The 21748-nt window shown below is 43.0% G+C and overlaps 1 protein-coding gene across 1 annotated transcript; it reads left to right on the top strand.

Annotated features, from left to right (window-relative positions):
* Positions 1–6142: 6142 nt before the first annotated feature.
* On the top strand, positions 6143–20731 carry LOC309367118 (prokineticin receptor 2-like). The gene is made up of 3 exons (XM_081906454.1): positions 6143–6543; positions 10182–10824; positions 18940–20731. Exons 2-3 carry the CDS (start codon positions 10331–10333, stop codon positions 19631–19633), a joined length of 1188 nt encoding a protein of 395 aa, XP_081762580.1. The 5' UTR covers positions 6143–6543; positions 10182–10330; the 3' UTR covers positions 19634–20731.
* Positions 20732–21748: the final 1017 nt, after the last annotated feature.

The following is a 21748-nucleotide window of genomic DNA, read 5'->3' as shown; positions in this document are numbered from 1 at the left end:
TTATTATTGCATATCATTCCCAACAATCATATAACATAATTTCTTATCTTATACAATGTTTTAGACTTCCATCAACCACATCTGAAGTTTTTTCAGTCTTTATCACTTAATCTACATTTCTTAATTTCCTTATTGCTTTTAATTATCCATAACTAACAATTCTCTTCATAATCTTCTCTGCAATATTTCGCATAGTCCTCCTTACAAAACTTCTTGCAATCCTACTAGCATAATCTGTTTATTACAATTGCTTTTCAAACAATTCACATATTTATTCCAGTCCTCTGAGAATCTCTGGTCCCGCAGGTTTTGAATCCTTCCTGTCATCTTATCTAATTCTGCATAGTCCATTAATTTTGTTAGCCATTCTTCTTTCGTCGGTAATTTTTCTTGTTTCCATTTCTGTGCCAGTAGTACTCTTGCTGCTGTTATTGCATGTTAAAACAATTTACTATCCTGTCTGCTAATGATCTTGCATGATTCTCAGTCACATTGAAGACCCCAACTGAGGACACACACACATACACAGAGCCTTGAGATCGCTGAGTAGTGGGGTGGTGGATGTTTGTTCGCCTTACTTTGCAGCTACCAGGGCTCATGTGACCCACTTTTGTCATCCATCGAAGATTTTTCCAAAGCAGCAGTTCCTGAACAAAAGGGAGATACCACAGGACATACAGTTAGGTGTCATCAGCATGACATTGCCAGCATCTATCTGTACTGACCAATTCCTTCCTATTGGACACAGTGGACCCAATGCACTCAAAACATCAATTTTCATTGATGTTCAGCTGCAGTTTAAACTCTAAAGAAACATCACATATAGATTCTAAAGCAACTTTCTTTTGATTGGACTGTGTGGAGCACTCTTGCCTGCTCCCTATTCACATCATCTCAAAGAACCTGAACATCTGCTTTACAACATCCCAATCAACACTGGTACCTTGGTTCTCAAATGCCTTGGTACTCAAACAACTTGGAACCCAAACACTGCAAACCCGGAAGCAAGTGTTTCGGTTTGCGAACTTTTTTCAGAAGCCGAACGTGCTCCATTTTGAGTGCCACACTTCCGTTTTGAGTGCCACACTTTCATTTTGAGTGTTACACTGAGGTCTGTCTGTTTTTGCCATTTATTTTGCATTTTTGTTTTTGCAGCTCTTTTTGATTTGTTTTTGTGACTGTGAGGAACCCAGTTTAGCTACTGATTGATTGATTGTGGGGACTGCAGTACATTGTATATTGCTGTCATTTTATGGATCAATGGTCTCATTAGATAGTAAAATTCATGTTAAATTGCTGTTATAGGGGTTGTCTGGAATGGATTAATCCATTTTGGGAAATGGATTTCTATGGGAAAACGTGCCTTGGTTTTGGAACACTTTGGTTTTGGAACAGACTTCCAGAATGGATTAAATTTGAGACCCAAGGTATCACTGTATAAACATTTAGGGGTTTGCTTTTCCATAAAGATACTGAAGCACTCAAATCTAATGATCCATAAACAGACACCCAAAGGTGCTGTAATGGTCAAACAGTACTGACAGTTAGGTGGAATCTAACCCACAACATAGAAAATGACACAAATTCTCTATCTGATCCTGTCAATTGATTTAATGTACATTTAAACCCCATTACCAACCCATTTCTTCCACAAGAATGGTCTGTTCCTCTTTCTTTTAATCTGGGTTACGCCGTATAGTTAATTTAGCATGAAGAAATGGGTCAGAAACTGTGGGGTAATTCTAAAGAAAGAGGTGCTCGGGTTTAGCTCCCTTGGTTAGAGCATGGTGCTGATAACACCAAGATCACAGGTTCAATCTCCTTATGGGCCACCTGCATATTCCTGCATTATGGGATGTTGGATTAGATGAGCCTTAGAATCCTTTCCAACTCTACCATTCGATAATTCTAGGTCTGCCAAGAAGCCATGCCCTCCAATCAGGTCCCTAATCACAGATATACATGATGGATTTCATTAAAAAGCATTGGATTTTGAGATGGTATGAATTTAAAAAAATCTTTGTTATTAGCATTATTTTCTTGGTTGTTATCCATATATTTTTTTAAAGTTCATTCTTTTATTTATATTTTATACATTTATTTACATTCTATACATTCTTTTTTTTTAAAAAAAATGACAAAGTAATAATCATAAATAAATAAGAATAAAAATGTGCACCCTACCACCAAGACCATTCCATTGTAACTATCCAACCTCCCAAAATTTCAACACCTCTTGCGATGGGTTGACACCTTTCCATTTTAACAGTACAAATTCTACAAGCACTCTCTACCTCTCCTCAAAATCATTTCTCCTGCATATTCCCTGTCTTAACGATATACGATATTGTCATTGTCCCATGCAGAACAGTGAAATTGAAAAACTACATAAAACATTCAAAAACCCCTAAAAACTCTGAAACCCCATTTTAAAATACAATATACTATAGAGACTCCTTATGCTGCGTTTAGAACCAGAATTGCATTTGCATAGAAACTGTTTCTCAGGCGGCTAGTCCTCGCCTTTATAACCCTATACCTTCTTCCAGATGGCAGAAGCTGAAAGAGATCATTTCCGGGGTGTGTACTATCCTGTGCTATCTCTGCAGCTTTCTTATGGCACCTGACAGCATAGATTTGATCTAAGGTGGGAAGAGTGCACCCAATTATTCTCTCTGCAGTCTTTACAACCCTGGACAGCATTGTTTTTCCCCTGGCCGTGCAGCTCCCAAACCACACACACAGACCATAAGTTAGTACACTCTCCACAGTGCAATGGTAAAATGCCATCAGCAGGTCCTTTGAGAGATTGTTTTTCTGGAGGATTCTCAGAAAATATAACCTCTGCTGTGCTCTCTTCATCAGGTCTTTGCTGTTTTCTCCCCAGGTTAGGTCATCTCTCAACTCCATTCCCAGAAATCGAAACACCGAGACCTGTTCCACGCACTTCCCCTCAATAATAAGTACCTTAATGGCACGTGTTAATTTATCATTAATAGCTACAGTATATCCCACACCTCTTTATACCATTCTTCCATTTTATATTCTGCTTGCCCCTTCCACTTCCTAGCTATCATAACACTAGCCTTACCATTACTTGTACCTTCAGGGCCAACCGGCTCCTGTTGCTGGACTACAACTCCCACCATCCCTTCTCAATGGGCAGGCTGGCTGGAGCTGATGGAGGTTGTAGTTCAACAACAGCTTGGAGGGCACCAAGTGGTAGAAGGTTGATCTAAGCCAGGGATGCACAACTTTTGTCCCTTCTCCATGTTATTGGAACACAACTCCCATTATCCCTGGCTCAGGCTGCCAAGAATAGGAGTTCAATGATATCTGGGGGACCATCAGTGTTCTAAGCCATCTGAGGAAAGTCTCTGTGTTTTTTAGTTGGCACAGTGCCTTGCACACCTATGGCCCAAATATGCAAGAGTTCACTTGGAGAACACTAAATTATCTTGGTACCTGCCCAAAATTGCCTGGAGGGCTGCCTTTACAAACCTTTGCAAAACATCTCCAGCTAAGCCTTCAGAAAACAGCTATCCAATTTCACTGGTCACCAGGAATTATTGAACATGGCAAACTCAGAGCTGGTCTAAAGGCAAAAGAGGGCAGGGAGAGCAGGAACGAAGCCTTTGTCACTGACATCAGTGTGCTAAAGAATTCATCTTAAGGTAACATAATATTAGAATCCCCAGTGGCAGAAGAAATAAACAGTTCTTTTTAGATTCTGACAGCTCCTCAATCCCAGTCCCATCAACCATTTTCTTGTTTATTCATATGAGCTGTCAAGAATTGTTGCACCATGAAAAATAATTAAAAGATTGACCTTTCAAGTGAGTACACAGAGATCTATTCAGCCTACTATTTTTAATATCAAAAGGCATCCAGCTGTAATGGACTGGTGTTTACAGTATGAAAGCTCTTTCTGATGGAGAGAAGGTTCAACAAATGCTTGATAATATGAGGCTAAACTCATAGAGAGAGTAAATTCAGAGAGCCAGTGTGGTGTAGTGTTTAAGAGTGGTGGACTCGTAATCTGGTGAACTGGGTTCGATTCCCTGCTGCTCCACATACAGCTGCTGGGTGACCTTGGGCCAGTCACACTTCTCTGAAGTCTCTCAGCCTCACTCACCTCACAGAGTGTTTGTTGTGGGGGAGGAAGGGAAAAAGGAGATTGGTAGCTGCTTTGAGACCCCTTAGGGTAGTGATAAAGCGGGATATCAAATCCAAACTCTTCTTCTTCTTTATTCCTCATGTGTATACCTAGCAGGATGGGGGACAGTCTGGGCAATGGCTCCCTTGCAACCTTGGTAAGGAGATGTACCAGTGCCTCCGAAACCAGGAGAGACCATGGACCAGAAATTCAAAAAGTTTGTTTTTCATTGCCTTTTGTGCTCCACCAGGTTCTTCCTCCACAGCCATTGGAGTCAAGTTTGTTCTGCTCTGCCTTCTCTCCTCCTCCATCAATCCATCCGTCTTCCTGTCTCCTTCTCTCCCTCTGCTCGGCTCCCTTCTCCAGTCACACAACTGGGGTTGCACATATTGAACATTTAAAAAAATCCAACGGTCTGCTTCCCCAAGGGGAAGCACGAAGCAGGTTCATTCAATTGCCTCCCTTTCCCCTTTGTCATGCTAAAAGGTTACGGTAAAGGACCCCTGGGTGGTTAAATCCAAGGCGACTTTGGTGCTCATCTCACTTTCAGACCAAGGGAGCCGGCATTTGTCCGCAGACAGCTTTCCAGGTCATGTGGCCAGCATGACTAAACCACTTCTGGTGACACTGAACACTGTGACAGAAGCCAGAGCGCACAGATACACTGTCTACCTTCTCGCCACAGCGGTATCTATTTATCTACTTGCACTGGCGTGCTTTCGAACTACTAGGTTGGCAGAAGGTGGGACAGAGCAATGGGAGCTCACTCCATCACATGGATTCAAACTGCCGACCTTCCAATTGGCAAGCCCAAGAGGCTCAGTGGCTTAGAGCACAGTGCCACCCATGTCCCTTTGTCATGACAGCTTCCCTAACTGATAGCTACGTTCTACCTCCACTAGAGATGGTGACAATTTTTGCAGTCATTATGCGGAGCCCCACTCATGGTTGTTCAGGAGCTCTGCGAGCCAATCAGCTTTCATGCACGTGTTAAGCAATGTTTACTGGTACAAATTTATTTCATTATGAAAAAAAACAATGAAGCAAGTGGCAACTTATCAATGAAGCAAGTGGCAAGCCTGCACCAGAGCAGCACACGGAAACGCCGTTTACCTTCCCGCTATAAAGCGGTACCTATTTATCTACTTGCACTTTCGAACTGCTAGGTGGGCAGGAGCTGGGACCGAATGACGGGAGCTCACCCCGCCGTGAGGATTCAAACCGCCGATCGGCAAGTCCTAGGCACTGAGGTTTTACCCACAGCGCCACCCGCGTCCCTTATTTAAAAAATAGAGGCAAGTAATTAAGGAAACAAAGAACCCATATCAAGGAAGTCAGAAGTTGATGGCTGAAATACTTTTGTGTATTCACGATGTACTGTTCTATTTTCTTCTTTATTTTTATTTGTAAGAGATGTGCTGTGTGTTTTTTGTTCTGTTTTCTTTATTCTTTTTCTAAGTTTTGTGTGTGTGCCTATGTTGATTTTAAATCAATAAAGATTGAATTAAAAAAGAGAGAAAGATTGCCTTCCATGAACATAGTCTTAACAGTAGGTCTGTAAGTGACTGTGGAGGCCAATATGCATAACTCTCAAGGTTTGTTTGTTTTTCTAAAATGCTTGTTTTCAGCTGGATTGTGCCCATAGTTCACATACATATTCTGTGCCCTAATATTTATTTATTTAGGTGCTTCAGGTCAAGAATATAGTTTATGCTGGATGCCCAGTCACCCCATATTCCAAGTGACTACCAACATACAGAAACCTCAGTGCTTCTCTAAAATGGTTTCAGTCGCTGAGAATTGTGGTTGAGGAAATCATATCACAGTCAAAGCTGCTGTGAGAAGGGTAATTTTTTGGGGGGAAGGGAGAAAGGTATCACAGCTGACAACATTGAGCCTAGTGATCCAGTCCATTTGTACAGTATTTGTCTGATGAAATGATCTATGCAGCCCACGGGTGATCAGGTTTTGCAATATGCTTTAGTATAACGAATTCAGAGATAAAGAGCTCTGCTTGTGTTCTGGAAGATCGTTCTGAATGTAGAAACGGAATCTTATGCATGTCTACGCACATACCCAGACACACATAGGGAAGGGGTGTGTGACTTATTGCGGACTGGCTCTTTAAAATTAGATCTGCACAGGAAGCGTAGAGATGCCTCCCACAGAGATGAGGATTTAGATGCAGCCACAGAGGGAGGCAGGCTTCCGATTTCTCTCAGCTACAAGGCAGATGTGCGATTCTGTCTTTAGTCCTGCACAGCATCACTAGATAACCTTCAGTGCTGTGCTTCCAACAGGACTGCAAGCATTCTGTGGAGTGGAGTGTACTAAGAACTCAGCATCTCGGCACGGCATCAAAGAGACGAAGCATAGCCTTGGAACAGGTAACGTCTGATTTGTACTTTTAAAAAATGCTGCATTAATTATTTTGCAAGGTACAGGAAGCTGATTTGGAAAATGTATAAACTCCTAATTTGCTTTTTTAAAATAAATAAATAGCTGTACCTATCAATTGATTTTGAGCTTGGACGTTTTCTGCTGTCCTTCTGCAGCAATTTGGCACACACACCTCCCTAAACATTGTCCTGGATTGATTTCTAGAAATTATTTACACCCTGATCCTAACACATTTCCTTGGTGGGGGTGGCGAAGGTCTCATTGTTTTTCGTGAAACTTACTTCCAGATAAAACAGCTTCAGCTGGCATTCTGAAGACTTTTCAATTACAAGATTTATGCTAGTCGCCAGCAACAAAAAGGCAATAAGCATTGTGGGACCTCAGAGACATCAGTTTATTGGGCTGCCCACAAAAACCGATGTCTCTGTGAACCACCAAAAATCCTCAAAGATTCTATCCTGCGTTATCATCAATCATCACCATTGTTAGCATCTTCAGGCTGATTTTGGTGAGGTTTACTAACATAAATGGTAAGCGTGCATTTGTTCCTCTGAAACATGATAAAGAATTGAACTTTGCCTGAAGAAGTTTCCTCTGGAAGGGGGAAAAATCCATCAGCACAGCTGCCTTGTGAACACTGATGTGCTTCTTCAGAAACACTGTTCGATGGTTGCAAGCGGGAGCTGATCTCCCCTGTTGTGCAGGCTTTCCTTTGCTGTCTAAAAAAAAAGTCATGCTGTTTAGTGGACATTGTTAAGCAGCTACTGCCAACAGCTGCTTTTCTCAGTTGCTCTTTGGCATTTTTGTGCGCACAGCTTGGCATCCTAATATTATGAACCCAGAAGCAGGTCCATTTCCAGAGATGGGTTCAGAGTCTTTGAAAGTATGATGGTGTGCTTCGAGGCAAAGCGGGTACGGAGACCAAAAGAAATTGTGTTGCTTGCTACATGTAAATAAATAAACCTTGCAACCAGAGGAAAGGGATCTCTTGATGATTATTATTTCTAATTATACTTTACCCTCCAATCATTAAGCAGATAAAGCTCATTTAAATGCCCCTCTGTCCTTTTCCCCTTTTCCTGGTGAAGCTGGCATAGTCTCCAACCAGGAGAAGCTGACAAAAGGCAGCACTTTGCCAGTCTGCATCGTAAATAAATCGGCCCTTTATTGTGTTGCTTTCAATGTGACCAAACCAGACTCAGAAGTTTGCATCTCATACGTTTGCGAATGCAAGAAAAATTTCTGACCCATCCGCAGAAGTAAATGATACGTAGCATGTGAATTAGCAATGCACAGGTTATAAACAAAGCCTGAATTGCACAGGTCAGTCGGTTCTGTGCATTGCGCATCCACACAACTGCTGCCAAATAACTGCTCCAGGATTTATGTGCCCATCCAGTGCTGCAGATGTCCATCATCACTGTTGGGAAGGGGGAAACCTTCCCCTAGGCAGGGCTCGGTGAATGAATCAGAGCCATACACAAAACTTTGGAGCATTTATATTTTATTGAGGAATGTAGGAAGTTTCTTTACACTGTCCGGCCACGGGTTCATCTAACTCAATATTGTCTGCGCCAACTGGCAACAGCTCTCCAGGGTTTCAGAGACAGGCCTCTCACAGCGCCCCCTGGAGAGGCTGGGAATTGAACCTGGAACCTTCTGAATGCAAACGAGATGCTCTACGGCTGAGCCACAGCCCATCGACATCTGCAGACATGGATACAACTCCTTTATCTGCCAAAGCAGGTTCTCCTTCATGGAGAGCACGTGTTGTGGTGGGAGCAACCATGACATCCCCTGTTGCTGGGTGGGTTAGTTTGGATGGCCATGAATTTGATTGGATACCTTCAGTTGCTGCTGGGGGAAATTTATTGTTGCAATTTTATTTGATTGATGGGGGTGCTACATATGTTCCCTGTGTGCAGCGTTGAGCTTCCTCTTTGTGCTGCGCAAATCGGATCACCCGCCCACCCTCCCTTTATTTAGGGTTTGTTCGTGCTGACCTCGCTATGCTTGTCATGGGGTTGTCTGCTCTTGGGGCAGGGGCCTGGTAGGAATTTTTACCATTTGGCTAATTGGCTGGTGCCATTTGGGTTTTGCCTACTTCGTAGCAAATTGACACAACATGTAAGGTTGCGGTTAGGTAAAGGTAAAGGGACCCCGGACCGACTCTGGGGTTGCAGTGCTCATCTCGCTTTATTGGCCAAGGGAGCCGGTGTATAGCTTCCGGGTCATGTGGTCAGCATGACTAAGCCGCTTCTGGCGAACCAGAGCAGCGCACGGAAATGCTGTTTACCATCCCGCTGGAGAGGTACCTATTTATCTACTTCTGATCGGCAAGTTCTAGGCTCTATGGTTTAACCCACAGTGCCACCAACGTCCCAAGGTTGCGGTTAGGCATTGGTTAATTTTTGGTTGGTGGAGGGGGCATGGATTGGCTGTGCCTGCCCCTCCAATGCTGCTGCTGGAAGGGTATTCCAGTAAAGGAAACCAGGGGCTCGCCATGCCTTTGTCCGAATCCCTGGCAAAGGGCTAGGGCCATGCAAGAGCCCCAGGGAGCATTTGGGGAGAGGTCAGAGCCTGGCGCCCTGCTTTATTCTCTCCCCAAAATGGTTTACCCTTACTGACTTCCGCACGGGTGTGGTTGTTTGTTCTGTTCCTACCTCCAAGTGGGAAAAGGTAGTCACTAAGCAACCACTCACATACTGTAATTCAATAAAGTTGTGGCCAAAATTATGCCAAAAACCAAAACCAAAATTATGTGTGAACTGTGTTTTTATTCGGGGGTGTCTTGGGGGTCCTCAACACACAAATGTGAACCTGCAAAAAACAAACAATCCCCTGCGGTTTGTGGTTTTAGATTTGTTGTTCTGCTCCCTTGCAAGCTGGACTTCCTAGCATCCCTGAGCCTATCCTCAGATGCATGCTGAAAATCAGTTCTGCTGATTGACCCAAACCAAAGCTTATGGCATTGCACAGTTTGGAAATCTGGCACTGTGTATCTGTTTAACCATTTCCAAAATAATAATAAAAAGCCTTGTTGGCGTGAGATTGCTTCCACTCAATTTAATTACTTATAACATTCCAAAGTGCATAGAATGCACTTTCTCTCAAGATGCATTTTTTTCTCTGAGCCCTTAGCAGACTGTAAAAGAATTGAAGGAAAAGTCCATGACATGTGCTCTGAAGTGAGATGACACAGTCTAGTGGCAATTTCCAGAGAGGCAACTGAGTAAATTTGTTACTGTATTGGCAGCCATCAACAAGGCAGTATTGGTGACAACACAAAGATCTGGTAGCTTCACCCAGCTCTATATAATTGCTACACAAGCAGATAGAATAGAAGGAGCATAACCTAACCTGGAAAATATTTGTTTTTACCTCTCTCCCCTAACCTGATATGTTATTTCAAAATGCTACTGTTCAGTAAAGCACTGCATCTCAAATATTTAATACGAGTGATATAAATGCAGAGCAGTTGGAAATATTTACACATGGGCTGCCAAAGCTTTATTCATTTCCTGATCTATGGCTCTCAAGCAGAAGTCTTTAGCACAGGAATACCTCTGCTTTCCCATACATTTGCTGCTCCCTCTGATTCTCTTTTCCATTCTGATTTTAAAAGGTGAGGAATGGCTGGGTCGCTGTCAAAGATCCCAATTTGCAGAAGTGTAAGCTCTCTTCCCTGGCTGGACCTTCCTGGGAGGTACTGAGAAGGGAAAAGCTCACAACAGCTTCCTCGTGAGATAAGAAGAGACTGACCAGAGCAACATCATGAGGCATGAATGGCACCCTACCAACGACACGCTCGCGAGCACCAACTTTGCTGCAATATACAGCCACTTCAGCACAGACTTTTCCTTCCACCCAAACTACACTTTCCCCTTCAACTTCAGCTACAACGACTATGATCTACCCCTGGACGACGGCGATGATGTGACCAAGACCCGCACTTTCTTCGCTGCCAAGATCGTCATCGGTGTGGCACTGGTTGGTATCATGCTGGTCTGTGGCATCGGCAACTTTGTCTTCATCGCCGCTCTGGCCCGATATAAGAAGCTGCGCAATCTCACCAACCTTCTCATTGCAAACTTGGCTATCTCTGACTTCATTGTGGCCATTGTCTGCTGTCCTTTTGAGATGGACTACTATGTGGTCCGGCAGCTGTCGTGGGAGCATGGCCATGTGCTCTGCGCCTCGGTCAACTACTTGCGCACTGTCTCACTCTATGTCTCCACCAATGCGCTCTTGGCGATTGCTGTGGACAGGTAAGGAGGGTAATTGGAATTGGGTTTGCCTGTAGCTAGAGAGGGTAGGATCTGCCATTTTCTCATTTCCCACGTCTTAAATTCAGTTATCCACCCAATTTTTGTTTTGGTTTTCTTCTTCAAAAGGCTCAGCATTTTGGTGCAAATTCCTCCTAATAAACTCATTTTTATTTGCAATTTTGACGGATGTATACATTTGTGCAAGCAAATTTCCCTAAGAGAATGCAATCTTGGATGTTATTTTCACTATTGATTTTTATGTGCACCATTCCCTAATATGTGCATTTTTATCAACAACAATTCCTTGGAGAACCATATCGCAAAATTGCATGAACTTCTAAGGGATGTGTATTTTGGTTCTATATTGTAGAATATATTTCATGCACTCTGTTCCCTAATGGAGAACTGCATCACAAAATTGTGTGAACTTCTATGGCATGCTCGTTATGGTTCTAGGTTGTTTCAGAAAGTGAAGATAGATTCACCGTTAAATGTGAATGGAATCCAGTCTCTCCCTCATCCCTACCAGTCACCAAGAATTCTATATTCCTGTTTAAGATCATCATTATCTAAACAGATTTTCCCTTTAAATACACATTAGCAATTTAAATACAGAACAGTTAATTAGGTACTCAAGTCTTCTCTCTGCTTCAGAATCTGTGTACGTCGTGCTCCAAAATGCAACACACTTCACAGTGTACACACTTCACAGCATTTCAGAGGCTTGAGGTGAAAGGACTTTGTGACATTTTGGCTTAGCAGAGTGGATGGTGCGGACCATAGCTGTCAACTTACAGATTTGAAAATAAGGGACCAGCAGCCTTGAAAATAAGGGACCAGCAGCCAAAATAAGGGACCTGCAGCCTCACCTGTTCCAGGCACTCCAGTCTTCCTTTCCTCCTGCAGTCTGGTCAAACTCATGCTGGTAGCTTCGAGAACACTGTCCAACCAACTTTGTAACCAGAGGTTCAACTGAATAGAATCTGAATCACATGCACCACAAGGCCTATGCAGCCTCAACTTAAGATGGCTCCCCGGCCTGGCTTTGCACTGCAAAGTTTGCAGCAGCACGTGCAACAAAATGGCGTCCAGCATTCAAAAAACCCCTCAGCTTGCATTAACTAGCCAAACACAAGGCATGCAAGCTCCACCCCCCAGTCGTTCTTAGACTTCTTATTGGGTGAGCAACACAGCCAAGCAACATGGTTGGAGCCTCCATCCTCCCTGGCCGGGAGGGAGGGAGGGAGGGAGAGGAGCTGCTTCCTTTGAAATTTAAGGGACATCATTTAAGGGACATTTAACGGGCATCCATCAATAAGGGATAGCAGCGGGACATGGCGCTGGAATAAGGGACTGTCCCTTCAAATAAGGGAAACTTGACAGCTATGATGCAGACTGTTTTCCCAGCAAAGGGCAACCTGATTCTTCTTTTTCATTTTATTTGCAGTTTAATCTTTATTGATTTTACATATTAAGTCCATTCACCGCAAAAAGAACAAAAGGAAAAACAAAGCCCATCAAATACAAAGAAAACGTTACATATAAAATAAAATCATTCCATATGTTAAGACGTCTGTCTTCCTCAGTATGGGTGCTTTGTTTCCTTGTTGTCTGCATATTGTGACCTTTAACGTATCATAAATTACCTATAAATTACCATATAACATTGCAGAAGTTAATCAAAGCATGTCAAAGATTTCATATACGGACAATGTTCTTTTAAATATAATTGGTATATATCCCATTCTTTATTAAACCTTTTTTTCTGGGGGGACGCTTAACATTTTGTGAATCTAAGTTTGGCCTCATTGAGGGGCAATATTTCAAAATGAGTAGGAAAATGTGAGTACCTCTAAACATTTTTGGTTTGTCTGGTTCCTAATTTTTCCTGTCATCTTTGCCAATTCTGCATGATCAAATAATTTCGCTTGCCACTCCATTTCAGTTGGTATTGTATCTCCCTTCCACCGTTTGGCTATCAGCATTCTTGTGGGAGAAGGGCAACCTGTTTCAGCCCTGGGGCTTGCAATACTGTAATACAATAGAAGGATTTCCTTTTCCTTGCACACCTTCTCAGACAGCCCATTGTTTTGCACCTCTGATCTGGACACGAATTAACCTTCCAGGTCCCTGCGCTCTATCTTTCCAGGCTGTTTTAGCCATCAGTTGTGGGGAAAGAGAGAGAAGGGGTACCAAAAGCAGGTTTAAAAGCCATGAAAGAAATACCTCATCTCTTAATCTTTTATTTAAACAAAAATCCAGATAAATGCCTAGGATTGATTTCATTTCATTTCTATTTAATATTAAAAATTGCTCTGCAGGTTAACTTGTGAGCAGGCAAGGATGCATTACAGTGGATTATCTTTTGTTTCCAATTCAAAGCATGATTCAGCAGAAGCAAAAAAGATTTCTTTTTCAATTTATGAGAAAATTTAGGTTGAAGCACTGCTTCATAATCACTGCAAAGGATTTCAGTCCTAGGGTCAAACGTCTGCAATCAAAGCTAGCTTTTGCTGCATGTGGCTTATCCAGCCATCCTCTTATTTCAAAAATGAGTTTCTAGTCATCTTGAAGTTTTAAAACAATATCCTCTCTGAGGGCGAAACCTGAGCATGATTTGAAAGAGACACCTTGGGAACTAGCAATAATTATTATTAAGTAGCTGGTGGGGATAGTGTATGCCGTTAATATACAAAATTGCCAAGCAGAACCAGAAGCACGCAGCAATTGGCAGAGTCTATGCTCCTTTATAAAAAGAATAACAATAATCATTTTATTATTTATACGTTGCCCATCTGGCTGGGTTTCCCCAACCACACTGGACAGTTTTCAGCACATATAAAAACATATAAAAAATGGCAAACATTAAAAACATCCTCAGCTTGAGGGTCACATAACTAGTATTTGTACTGAAGGGCACTTCCAAGCAGCTTGCTTATTGAGCATCTATCCTGATTTTTTTTTGGGGGGGGGGTAGGCTAGACCATGTTGCTTCAAAGCACTTTTTCCAATGCAAAGCAGTGAAAGCAGATTTGTTGTACAAGACCTCCTAATCAACTGTGGTTGTGCAATCTGAATTTCCTGGCATCTGGTCGAATCCCACTCAACAGACTGAAAGTGCCCCAAAGCTAAATAAACTTTGCCTCCTCTTTGCATAACAACCTAATTTTGACATGTCAGAATGGCATCTTTTCGGCGTCTTTTGAAATTACCAATAATACGGCAGACTTGTTGGCACACAAACATAAATGGCCTTTGACAAATCCATTTCTACAGACTATTATTGTTTAGTGATTGTATAATGGCCGTATCTTTGCAATATGGGATCATAATCTGGAAGAGCGGCAATCTTCTCTCTCAATCTCTCTCTCTCTCTCTCTCTCTCTCTCTCTCTCTCTCTCTCTCTCTCTCTCTCTCTCTCTCAGTCTGATTCAGCTCTGGAGAGACCAGTATTATTTTTGCAATTATGTTTTGTGCCAAGGAAATTTATTTTCTGAATGTTTTATTTAAAAACGTAGGCTTGTAACAGCAATGGAAAATCTACAGCTAATGTTCCTCCATTGTAATAGGACACATTAATATATAAGAAATGTGTTTAGTATACAGCCACATATCAGGGGGGAAAAGAACTACACTGAGAAATGTCCAAGATTTTAATTCGGAAGCAGAAATAAAGAGTAACAACATGCTTCTCAAGTAGTGAGACTAGTAGAATGCAAAGTACAGTAGTACCTTGGGTTAAGTACTTAATTTGTTCTGGAGGTCCATTCTTAACCTGAAACTGTTCTTAACCTGAAGCACCACTTTAGCTAATGGGGCCTCCTGCTGCTGCTGCGCCGCCAGAGCATGATTTCTGTTCTCATCCTGAAGCAAAGTTCTTAACCCAAGGTACTATTTCTCGGTTAGCGGAGTCTGTAACCTGAAGTGTATGTAACCTGAAGCGTCTGTAACCCGAGGTACCACTGTATTAGGCTTCGGGAAGGGAATTCAGTAGAAGTGAAAGTTGAGGGGGGAAACCTGGTAGCATAATGGGCAGTCTGGCTTTGTAAAACAACAATGTAGCTTTGAAATTGGTTTTATGTAGCATTCTCTTCTCTCATAAGAGGCCCATGGTAACCTAGAAAGGGAATTAAAAATCACAGTGCATTCTGATACTCCTTCAGGAGCTAGTAGAAGTCGATTGCAAGCATTGATGAAACTGTCACCATCCTCATTGTCACTTCCATGCAGCGCTTGTTGTCTATTACCAGTTCACCTGCAGAGCAATTTTTAAGAAACTAAAGTCAATGAAGCTGAAATATTCCATCTTAATCATTTTTCCATCTTGATTATTTTTTTTAAGTTTAAAAATATGCTATTTTCTTATACCGGTGGATTTTATCCCCCCCCCCCAACTTCCTCCCTCTTCCCCTCTTCTCCAGTTACCCAAACTCAGCTTCTGTCTTCACCAACACCTGTGGATACCCGAGTCCTGGTGGAAGAGAAATTCAATTTGGTACTCCTTTAAATCCAAATTTGCGCTATCGAATTTGCACTTTCTGAAACAATATGAGAACAGAGCACAGCTAGCCTTCAAAATTTGGACACATCAGAATTTTGCAATGCAATTCTCCAACCCAACAATGTTTACAAAACGGTAGAGGAAAGTGTGTATACTAGAAAATAGCATACAAAAATGCATTATGTTAGGGGAAATTTTGCTTGCAAAAAATGTGTGCGTTAGTGAAAATTACATATAAAAAGGTTAATCATAGCATCATAGAGTTGGAAGAGACCACAAGGGTCATCTAGTCCAACCGCTGCAATCTTTTGCCCAACGTGGGGCTCAAACTCGTGACCTGAGATTTAGAGTCTCGTGCTCTTCTGACTGAGCTATAAGCAAATGCATGAAGCTCTAGGCAGTCCCATATGGTCCAACACCTGTGATGCAATCCCTTGTGTACAGAGGGGAATGGTTTTAGTCTGTTAGAGGTGATAAGCAAGAGTGGGGGCTGTAGAAGGAGACATAGCGCAAGGATGATTTCTCATTCTGTGCCTATGGGAGAAGCAAGGGACCCCCTTAGGGTGTAATGCTGGGAGCTCCCCTATCTACACTCAGATTGTATATATGTGTAAATAAGGTAAAGGGATTGGGATGATCCTCTTGTGCTTGCCGGTTGGAAGGTCGGCAGTTCGAATCCCCATGTCAGGGTGAGCTCCCGTTGCTCTGTCCCAGCAGTTTGAAAGCACACCAGTTCAAGTAGATAAATAGGTAGTGCTGTGGCAAGAAGGTAAACGGTGTTTCCGTGCACTCTGGCTTCCATTACGGTGTTCCATTGTGCCAGAAGCAGTTTAGTCATGCTGGTCACATGACCCGGAAAGCTGTCTGTGGACAAACACCAGCTCCCTCGGCCTAAAAAAATGAGATGAGCACCTCACCACATAGTCGCTTTTGACTGGACTTAACCATCCAGAGGTTCTTTACCTTTTTACCTTTTATGTGTAAATAAACCATATATCATATAAACACTGCAGTGTCTGCAGATCCTCATTTCCAGAAGGAAACAGAAACCCTAGGTAGGTGCCTGGAACCCCTCGAATCTCTCATCACATGGAGATCGGGGTGGCATTTAACACAATATATAGATATGAAAGGAAATGAATAATATTAGTAATGATACTACTAATGATACAGTGAAACATACATATATGTTCACCAGCCCCAATCCCTGCTCTTCTACCAATCAGCTGAGGAGCAGGGAGAGAGTCTGCTGCACTTGAATGAGGTAGCAAACAAGGGGGTAGAAGCCCTCTTTTTACCTTAACAAATGAGCTCTGGAAGAGCCATTGCAAGAAGGTCTTGAATGATCTCTCCTTCTTGGTTCCTCAGCTATAAGACCTTCTTACGATGGTGCTGTCCCAAAGACAGGAAAAGGTAAAGGTAATGGGACCCTTGACCGTTAGGTCCAGTCGCGAATGACTCTGGGGTTGTGATGCTCATCTTGCTTTATTGGCCGAGGGAGCTGACGTACAGCTTCTGGGTCATGTGGCCAGCATGACTAAGCTGCTTCTGGTGAACCAGAGCAGCGCACAGAAACACTGTTTACCTTCCTGCCGGAGTGGTACCTATTTATCTACTTGCACTTTGTGCTTTCGAACTGCTAGGTTGGCAGGAGTAGGGATTGAGCAACGGGAGCTCACCCCCTCGTGGGGATTTGAACCGCCGACCTTCTCATTGTCAAGCCCTAGGCTTTGTGGTTTAACCCACAGCGCCACCCAAGTCCCCCTTTAAAGGTAAAAAGTGGCTCCCGATTTGGATACGCAAAACATCTAGGAAGGGTTGTGTGTGTGAAGAGCAAGCATCAAATAGGCTTAAAAAATAGAAGCACATTTGGAGGGCGGATCCTTGGGGCCACATTAAAAGATTTAAGGGACCGTACGCAGCCTGCAGGCCACAGGTTAGCCCCTCTTGATTTAAAGCCACATCCAACCACTTCAATAGAGGTCCACTTTGGGAACATGAATCCTGATATACTGTTACTCCTTCCTGCAGATTTCCCTGTCTAGATCAGGGCGAATGCTTATTTATCTTGGGCTTGCACCAGCTGTTATCAAAGGAGGGGAAGTTTCATGTTCACTCCCACCAGCTCTGCGAATAAGAGAAGCAAAATAGCTTTCCCTCTTGTCAACCAAAGCACTGATGCCTATGGGAAGCTGTGCATGCAATCTTAATTCCCAGTGTATTTCTTTTAGAGGAATTCTCGCATTCCTATCAGGCCCTTAATTCACAGACGCTGTTAGGAATCAATGCAAACCTCTTGCGTTTGCCTTCATGTGGAAATATGAACGCACTGCATTCTCGGTTGATTAAAAACATTAATCTTGAATAAGAAGAAACTGTCGATACATGCAGACAGAATGTGTTTCAACTTCCCATCTGAGTAGCTGGGCAGCTACAGATAAGAAGTGCTGAAAACAATTCATGTTGCAGGAAAGCATCAGGTATAATTAGGAGTTTGCCTAAAACCTTTTTCAGTGCAGGAAAGTAGTTTGCAGCCAATTGTTGCTGAAAGAAATGGTATGGAAAACATGGTCTGGCGTTATGATGAGCCACGACTGTAACACTACTCTGAAATCTAAAGAGACGGCCCCAGGTGACCTTGGGATCCACTGATTAATACAAGAGAAAATCAGGGCATTGGCTGAGTAAGCCCTATAACCTTTTCACTTTCCTGATGTCACAGGGCTTGTATTTTTAAAAAACATAGTTTGCATTTATAATATATATATTATTTTACCTTTTAGGGTGCTTACCCTCTCAAGTAATCAGTAAAGCAACAATACGATAAGATTACAGACAACATTAAGTAACATTAAAATAACAGCAGTAAATAAAATCATTGCTAAAAAAATCACCCAGAAGCAATCTAGATTTTTAATAATAATAATAATAATAATTCTAAAACCTCATGTCATTATACTTTAAGACTTACAGTCTGATATGCTGCTTTGCACCATCAGCAGAGACAGTCTCAGGATCAGGGGTTTGGGTTTCGATTGCAGGGCTATGCACCGCCATCAATATTATGCCAGCCCAAGAAGGGATGTGGGTGATGCTGTGGTCCAAACCACTGAGCCACTTGAGCTGTGCCAATTGGAAGGTCAGCAGTTCAAATCCCTGTGACAGGGTGAGCTCCCGTTGCTGGGCCCCAGCTCCTGCCAACCTAGCAGTTCAAAAGCACACCAATGCAAGTAGATAAATAGGTACCACTGTGGCAGGAAGGTAAACAGTATTTCCATGCACTCTGGTTTCTGTCACGGTGTCCCGTTGCACCAGAAGCGATTTAGTTATGCTGGCCACATGACTCTGAAAACTGACTGCAGGCAAATGTCGGCTCCCTCAGTCTGAAAGCGAGATGAGCGCCACAACCCCATAGTTGCCTTTGACTGGACGTAACCGTCTAGGGGTCCTTTATCTTTACCTTTGCCTGCCAGCCCAAGGGTATTTCCTCAACATTGATTATAGTGGTGGTGGGAGTTAAGAAAAAGACTTGCTATTTCTACCCATTAACAAGTAAATATAATTTAATTGCAAGCCTTTCCTAACAAGAATTTGGAAATATCTGTCTTTTGCAGGTACCTCGCCATCGTTCACCCACTGAAACCCAGGATGAACTACCAAACAGCAACCTTTCTGATTGCCATTGTCTGGATCATCTCTCTAATCATTGCCATCCCATCCGCGTATTTTGCGACAGAAACCGTATTATTCATGATCAAAAACCAAAAGAAAATTTTCTGTGGCCAGATTTGGCCTGTCGACCAGCAGATGTATTACAAATCCTATTTCCTCTTCATCTTTGGCATCGAGTTTGTTGGACCCGTTCTCACCATGACCCTCTGCTATGCCAGGATCTCGCGGGAACTTTGGTTCAAAACGGTCCCGGGCTTTCAGACGGAACAGATCCGGAAGAGGCTCCGTTGCCGGAGGAAAACGGTACTGGTTCTGATGTGTATCCTGACGGCCTACGTCCTCTGCTGGGCACCTTTCTACGGATTCACAATCGTCCGTGATTTTTTCCCCACCGTGTTTGTGAAAGAGAAGCATTACCTTACCGCCTTTTACATAGTGGAATGCATAGCCATGAGCAACAGCATGATAAACACCATGTGCTTCGTAACCGTAAAGAACAACACCATGAAGTACTTCAAGAAGATCATGTTGCTCAGATGGAGGTCCACCTACCATGGAGCCAAGTCTAGTGTAGATACCGACATCAGAACTAGCGCCATGCCTGTGACAGAGGTGGATTGCATTAGGCTAAAGTGAAATTTGGGCAGAAATCTCACAGCAAAGATTCCTTTTTGGTGTGTGGCCTCATGATTTCATCTGACTTTCTTTTCTTTCTTCACATGGGCAGAAGAACTTTCCATGTTCTCTTAGGCTAGTAGTGTCCAAACCTTTTTCAAAGAGGGCCAGTTTTGATGAAGTGAAGGGCCGTGGAGGCCAACCAAAGTTGTTGAGGTATTTTTAGGTATTTTACCCCAGGAAATGAACTGCCACAGGGGCCAGATTAAACCGACCAGCGGGCCGGATTAGGCCCCCAAAACGGACTTTGGACAGACCATTGGGAAATGAAATTGTGTAGCCACCCAAGCCACCCGATTTTGCAACATCCCAGTTTCCCTTTTATGAGACTATACTATTTACACTTGGCACTCTGAAAGCTCCCCCCCCCCCCCCCGCAAGTCCTTAATCAAATAAAATGTTACTCTTACAAACACGGGATTCCATCTTGACTCTCGCCAGAATTTCCCGATTTTGTTTTGTTTTTTTCTTAGGATAACTGCAAGAAAACTCATGGTTTATCTAAGACAAACAGAAGGCAGGCGAATGTCTAAGATCAGCAAGATGCTTTATGGATCAAATATTTATGCTTCACATATGCTTCATGTATTTTCTGAACATGCCCAAGCAACTCCATATGTTTCTTCCTGATGGACACTAGCATTTCTGGAACCAAGCTCGCTTTCTGTCAGAAAATAATCTCTTCCGCAATAGTGTTCCCCACTTGAGTAATGTTATTTTATTACAACAAAAAAATATATATTATTTTTGCAGTACTTTGGCCCAGTTCGGACTCATGGGTGGAATGTTATTTTTTCTTGTATCTTCATGTTCTTGATAAATGGAGCAGTGACATGTTGCCGTAATCGGTCTCTTGAGTTCTTAGGATTTTTAGTGATGGATATATGCTAATTTACCTGTGCAAATGAGGGGGAAGTTGGATTCCTACATCTGTAAATCACGTGTCCCAAAGTTTTCAGTACCGTGGTCTTATTTTATGCTTGTGGTCATTACTTAATCAGTGGGGTCTGTCTGCTGTTTTAGGCTGCTTGGCTTATGTTTTTACAGGATATCTAAGCAGAGACAAGGGATGCGGGTGGCGCTGTGGGTAAAACCTCAGTGCCTAGGACATGTCGATCGTATGGTTGGCGGTTCGAATCCCCGCGGTGGGGTGAGCTCCTGTTGCTCGGTCCCAGCACCTGCCAACCTAGCAGTTCGAAAGCACCCCCGGGTGCAAGTAGATAACTAGGGACCACGTACTAGCGGGAAGGTAAACGGTGTTTCCGTGTGCTGTGCTGGTACTGGCTCGCCAGAGCAGCTTTGGCACGCTAGCCACGTGACCCAGAAGTGTCTTCGGACAGCGCTGGCTCCCGGCCTCTTAAGTGAGATGAGTGCACAACCCTAGAGTCGGACACGACTGGCAGGGGTACCTTTACCTTTACCTTAAGCAGAGACAGGTTCACATGAACTTATGTCCTTTTGGTGGAGATGGCACCTGGGACTTTATAATTGCAGTGCATCTGCTCTTACTAGGGAGTTATGGACTTTGGGTAAGATCAGTGCTTTTTTTCTGGGGATACACAGGACACACATACCCCTAAGCATTTTGTGAATCTAGGTTTGACCTCCTTGAAGGGCCATTATTTCAATATGAGTAGGAAAATGAGAGTATCCCTCAATTTATTTATTTTTTTAAAGCACCAGGTAAGATGTTTTAGAGGTAGCTGAGGTGGTGCTTAAATTAGGGGTGGTGAAGTAAGCCCACCTCCAGACTCCCCCAAATTTTAACCAAATCAGGCCCCCACTTGGAGTCTTCAAAATTGGGTACTGGCACAACAGGTTGGGAGGGCAGAGCCCCTCCAAGAGATGGAGTAATTTGGTTCCATTGGCTTTTTCATGCAAACCTACCGGATAAAACTCTTCCTGAAACAATGTGTGAACCAAAACACAACCCTCCTTCGCAATTCACACTCCTCCAAGTTTTGAGTTTTGGTTGGTTCTCCAACCGAATAACGAGTACCAAAAAGTGCATTTATTAGCGAAAGCAACATGTTGAAATGCGTATTAGGGGAAATTGCTTGCAAAAATGTATGTTGT

This window comes from Podarcis melisellensis, assembly GCF_964234715.1.
Source record: "Podarcis melisellensis genome assembly, chromosome: 3".
NCBI classification, from domain to species: Eukaryota; Metazoa; Chordata; class Lepidosauria; order Squamata; family Lacertidae; genus Podarcis; species Podarcis melisellensis.
This window is presented reverse-complemented; position numbering and strand designations above follow the sequence as displayed.